Source organism: Erinaceus europaeus, chromosome 17 (genome assembly GCF_950295315.1).
Source record: "Erinaceus europaeus chromosome 17, mEriEur2.1, whole genome shotgun sequence".
Taxonomy (NCBI): Eukaryota; Metazoa; Chordata; class Mammalia; order Eulipotyphla; family Erinaceidae; genus Erinaceus; species Erinaceus europaeus.
In genome coordinates, this window is record NC_080178.1 from 73,720,786 (window position 1) to 73,726,785 (window position 6,000).

The 6,000-nt window shown below is 45.5% G+C and overlaps 1 protein-coding gene across 2 annotated transcripts; it reads left to right on the forward strand.

Annotated features, from left to right (window-relative positions):
- Nucleotides 1–237: 237 nt before the first annotated feature.
- Nucleotides 238–2,730, forward strand: LOC103107126 (serum amyloid A-2 protein-like). Of its 2 annotated transcripts, none has more exons than XM_060177067.1 (3): nt 238–317; nt 1,299–1,393; nt 2,162–2,730. In XM_060177067.1, the coding sequence occupies exons 1-3, from the start codon at nt 265–267 to the stop codon at nt 2,302–2,304; spliced, it is 291 nt and encodes a 96-aa protein (XP_060033050.1). In that variant the 5' UTR covers nt 238–264; the 3' UTR covers nt 2,305–2,730. The 2 variants fall into 2 exon arrangements, with proteins under 2 accessions (XP_060033050.1, XP_060033051.1); XM_060177068.1 differs by lacking the exon at nt 238–317 and adding an exon at nt 482–626.
- Nucleotides 2,731–6,000: the final 3,270 nt, after the last annotated feature.

Below are 6,000 nucleotides of genomic sequence, written 5' to 3' on the forward strand. Positions count from 1 at the left end.
TCACCCTCTTCTCTGCACCCTTGGCAGCCCACCTCAGCTTCTCCAAGTCAGACAGCAAGACAGCTCTTCTCACTAGTGGCCACCAAGGTAAAATGACCTCCATTCTTTGTTTGCCCAACTGGGCAAATGGCCAGGGTGTGATGATAAAACTCGTGTTTGGAAAGTTTCCCTTACAATTCCTTAGGGGAAATCACATGGAGAGACTTTTCCCGGGCAACAGGTATGGATTGCTTCTCTCGCCAAGACCAGAAGGGCACAGTATAAATGCCAGCAGCTCTCCCCAGCAAGCTGGGACCAGCTTCTCTGCTCCACCAGAGGTCAGCTGAGAAGGAGCATCTGTTGAAAACTACATACATTTTCTTGATAAGACTGTCATTTCTTTTTTTATATATAAATATTTTTATTTATTTATCCCCTTTTGTTGCCCATTTTTACTATTTATTTATTTTATTTTTATTTTTTGTTTATTCCCTTTTGTTGCCCTTGTTGTTTTATTGTTGTAGTTATGAATGATGTCATTGTTGTTGGATAGGACAGAGAGAAATTGAGAGAGGAGGGAAAGACAGAGAGGGGGAGAGAGATAGACACCTGCAGACCTGCTTCACCGCTTGTGAAGCGACTCTCCTGCAGGTGGGGAGCCAGGGCTCAAACTTGGATCCTTATGCCGGTTCTTGCGCTTTGTGCCACCTGTGCTTAACCTGCTGGGCTACCACCCAACTTCCGCTTGTTGGTTTTTTATTGTTGAAGTTGTTGTTGTTATTGATGTTGTCATTGTTGGATACAAGAGAGAGAAATGGAGAGAGGAGGGGATTACAGAGAGGGGGAGAGAAAGACACCTGCACACCTGCTTCACCACCTGTGAAGCGACACCCCCTGCAGGTGGGAGCTGGGGGCTCGAACCGGGATCCTTGTTCTGGTCCTTGCACTTTGTGCCAAGTGCGCTTAACCCACTGTACTACCGCCTGACTCCCTCATTTCTTAAAACATAATTATTTTGTTCTGTGTTTGTGCTCTGAGTTGTGTTGATAGTGACTTGTGGATGTCTTCTAAGCTGGGACACCTCAGTCTTTGCTGTCCTCTCCTTTCATATTGTCATATTAGGTACATCTTAGTCTTAGGGCTGAGTGGCCCCAGGGAGTTTCCTAGATTAAAGCCTCCATTCCCACCCAGAATAACGGGGACTGAACAGCCAGGCTGTCTTGGAATGCAAGCCTCTTGGGAAGATATGCTGTCTTTGCTCTGAGGTCACTTGGGGTGTGCTGTTTTCCTGGTATCCTCACCATTTCCTTTCATTCCAGCACCATGAAACTTTTCATAGGCCTACTTCTCTGCTCCTGGGTCCTGGGGGTTAGCAGCGAGGGCTGGCTTTCCTTCATTGGTGAGGCTATTCAAGGTAAGGCCCGTGGAGGGAGATGGCATCCCCAGGACATTCACTGGGGTGTACTCTGGGTGCTGCTGAGCATGGGAGCTCTGTCTGAGTGTGTGCTGCCTGGTACTAGATGTTCTGGATAGTCAGACACAACTGTTGCACATACTTCCTACTTTTCTTGACTTCTAATTGACAAAATGTGCAACGAAGTGTGTCTGGAAATGTTTATGGTTGTCACTCAGGGTGACTGTGGGCTGCACCTCAGAAGCAGAGACCAAAGAATCCTGTGACCTTCTCACAGTACTCGGGGGACCCTAAACAGAACTGCAGCTGAGAAAGGTGGTTTGACTGTGAAAATAATCTCGTCTCCTTTTTGAAAGAGAAAACAGGAGCCCAAGTGACACGTGGTTATTGATGGCATTGCAGGGGACAGACAAGACAGCTGTGGCCCATTGACCCAACTGCCTCCAGCCACTGGAGCTGCCAACTAGGACTAAGGGCTATTCTGCTCAGTCTCTGGTTATCAGTGCTGTGAGCACAGGCTAAGATCTAAGTCAGTGGAGGATTCTGTCAATTAATTAGTTAATTAATTTTACCAGAGGCCTGCTAAGCTGGGGTTTCTGGTAGTGCCAGGAATTAAACTTCAACTCTGGAGCCTCAGACCTGAAAGTCCCTTTGCACGGACCTTATGTTCTTTCTCCCGATGTGGTTTTCAGTCCTTGTCCTTCTCTAGGGCGAGTCCCAGTTTTTCTGTTCACCTGTTGCCACTTTGCCATGTGCTTGCCTTTCCAGGGACCAGGGACATGTGGAGAGCCTACTCTGACATGAGAGAAGCCAACTACAAAAACTCAGACAAGTACTTCCACGCCCGGGGGAACTATGACGCTGCCAGCAGAGGACCTGGGGGAGCCTGGGCTGCCAAAGTGATCAGGTAGATATGCTCACGGGGGTGCAGTGCTGGGGTGCAAGACTTGACTGCTTTGGGGTCCTCTTGGGTGTGGGGACTCTTCCTTGGGACCATCCTCTCCACCTGCCAGCCCCTCCTGAGCATGGGTGCTGGATTATGTCCTGCCCTAAAGAAGACTGTGAGGGCACAGGAGTGACTGTCAGCTTCCCCACATGAGTGCTCTGTGTGCCATGTGGTGAGCCCAGGCTCAGGGCTTTAGCCTCTGCTTCCCTGGCTCCTGTCAGTGCTGACTGGCCCTTGCAAAGGGGAGAGAGTGGGAGGTGGGGCTGCTGCTCCTCAGCCCTGACTACCCCCCTGCTTGCCTGCCTGCCTCTCTCTCTCCATTTCCAGTGATGCAGAGAGAAATCCCAGAGAGTCACAGACTTTTTCAAGTATGGAGACAGTGGCCATGGACTGGAAGACTCTCGGGCTGACCAGGAAGCCAATGAGTGGGGCCGTAGTGGTGGAGACCCCAATCGCTACCGACCTGATGGCTTGCCTGAAAAGTACTGAGCCTCCTCCCTACACCCTCACCCTGCTGTCAGGCTTGGGGGCTGCCTGGTTGAGCCCTCTGCCCGTGGACACGGTGAAGGGCACATCACTAATAAATGCTCTCGTCGATATTGTTGAAACCTGTGTGTGACTCTTTGGTATAAAAGTTGCTCTTTGTTATCAAGTGGTGGTCAGTGGATATTTCTGTCAACTCTGTGTGTCTGGGTTTGGTATGTGAATGTCAATATCACATCTTCACAAGCCCTGCATTGACCTTCTCCAAATCAGATCTGCTTTCCTCTCTGCTCCTCTGCATCATGGTCCTATTTCTAGGTTTTTCATGTCAGAGTGTACTGTAAATTATGTCCTGTTATTTTGCCAGTCTCCAATGCCTTAGTCTAAGATTTTGTCATTAAATATCCTCAACTTTATCAAATGCTCTCATTTTGGTCAGTGGAGAGATTAGTTTTCTCTGGGGCCAGTTAAGCACACACAGTTCGAAACACAAGGATCCTCACAAGGATCTGGGATTGAGCCCCCACTCCCTATATGCAAGGGGGGGCACACTTCACAAGCTGTGAAGCAGGTCTGCAGGTATCTATCTCTCCCTATCTTCCCCTTCTCTCTCAATTTTCTTCTGTCTTACCCAGAGAAAGAGAGATTAGTTTTCTCCTGTAGACAGTTAATGTGGAGAATTACATTGATTTATATTCTTTGAAATAGTCTATTTATTTATTTTTAGATACAGAGAGAAATTTAGAGGGATGGGGGAGAGAGATACAGAGAGAAATTTAGAGGGATGGGGGAGAGAGATACAGAGAGAAATTTAGAGGGAAGGGGGAGAGAGAGAGAGAGAGAGATTCCTGCAGCACTGCTTCATTTCTTGTGATACTCCTCCCTGCAGGTGAGGATCTGGGACTTGAACCTGTCCTTGTGCAATAGGACATGCTATCTACCAGAGGCACCATTGTCTGCCCCCCACATTTATTCCTTTATGATGAATAATTTATATTTTACATTTCAAGAGTAATCCATAGTCATTCCCATGCCCTTACTGATTTATTTATTGACTTATTTAAGAGAAGGGAGAGATGGAGAATCATGGACCTCACTCTGGCACATGCTGTACCAGGGACTAAATTTCTGCACTTCATGCTTTCAAGTGCAGTGTTCTCATCATTATGCCATAAATGACTCCAGGAGACATTTTTTATTACTAACTTTAGGTTAGGTAGGTTTGGTCACACTGTGTGACACTTTTAAATTTTTGCGCCTTTGAAAGTCTAACGGGCCAGTTGGGGAGGTAGCAAAGTTGGTCAAGTCATAGACACAGAAGCATGAGGTTCCACGCTCAGTCTCTGGCCTGAATGTGCGAGAGTGGGAATTCTGGTTCTCTGTCTCATCAATAAATACATGTATTTTAAAAAAGAAATGTGTAACGGGACTCTTACTGTCTTTCTTTGTATTGCCCATCTGTTTTGGAATTAAGATTACTCCAGCTTCTTTAAAACTACTACACAACTTCATTCTCTCATGTCTTTATTTTTTTGAGCAGTTTTTTAGTTTCTTTTTTTATTAAAGATTTTATTTTATTTTATTAATGAGAAAGATAGAAGGAGAGAGAGAAAGAAACAGACATCACCCTGGTACATGTGCTGCTGGGGATCGAACTCAGGACTCATGCTTGAGAGTCCAATGCTTTATGCACTTTGCCATCTCCCGGGCTACTTAAAAAATTTCTTTTCTTGTTATTATTATTTTTTTGATAGGACAGAGATAAATCGAGAGAGGAGGGGAAGACAGAGAGGAGGAGAGAAAGATAGACACCTGCAGACCTGCTTCACCGCTTGTGAAGTGACCCCCCCCCCGTAGGCGGGGAGCTGGGGTGCTTGAACCAGGAACCTTACTCCGGTCCTTGCACTTCGTGCCATGTGCCCTTAACCTGCTGCGCTACTGCCCAGGCTCCCTAAAAATTTCTTTATTGGGGGTTTAATGGTTTACAATTGACAGTAAAATACAATAGTTTGTACATGCATAACATTTCCCAGTTTTCCACATAACAAGCCAGTCCCCCACTAGGTCCTCCTCTGCCATTATGTTCCACATTCTTTCATTTCTATACAACTCATGTAATATAAAATGAATGATCCACTGAGATTTTAATTTTCCTTAACACCTTAAAGATATTGCAGAATAGAGCTCTTTGAGAACCACTTTGATTTCTCAATTACTTTGACACTTTCTAAAGATCTTTCTAAAGATCACTTTCTAAAGATTTGTGTCTCTTTGTAGCAAACACATCGTAGATATTTTTTTCATTTTTTATTTGTAATTAATAGTGGGTTACAGGGTTATAAGATTACAGGGCACAGTTTCACACTACATGCACCACTCAACACTTAAGATGCTTCTGATATTATCTACCCTATATAGCAAATGAAATTTCATTCCATTTTAAGTCAATTAAATTAACATCTGACAACAGCGACTCTACTCTAAGTTAGAACCAGGAAAGGGGGGGAGGGGGGAGTCGGGCTGTAGCGCAGAAAGTTAAGCGCACATGGCCCGAATTCAGGTTCAAGCCCCCGGCTCCCCATCTCCAGGTGAGTCGCTTCACACACAGGAGGTGAAGCAGGTCTACAGATGTCTATCTTTCTCTCCCTCTCTCTGTCTTCCCCTCCTCTCTTCATTTCTCTCTGTTCTATACAACAACAAAAACAACAGCAACAACAACAACAAGGGCAACAAAAGGGAATAAATAAAGAACCAGGAAAGGAGTATTCATATTGACCTCATTTGGGTCTTCACAGAGAGAGGACGTCTGCCTCTGTGCAACTGTTCTAACCAGCTTGAAAGAAAGCTGCTTATATGTTATGTCAAGAAATATTGCTGTCATTGAAAGAATGATTGTGAGAGTTCTGGTCTGTGCTGTCACTGTTGTTCGTTGCTGTCTTATGGCTCCTTCCAGAAACCAGTGGGTTTATATGCAGGGGACGCAGACACAATCTTGCTGGTGACTTATTAGCAGTTAACTCTGATAAGGAACAGTGGAAATATCTTTAGTGATTCTAGGTTTGATGATTGGGTTAGATTTGCATCAGATGCCTCCTCCTAGGATTAGGGAACTGCTGCCCTCTGCTGGATAAACCTGGAGGTAAAGCTCTGGTCTCTGGAAGCTCAGAACAGCTGTTTC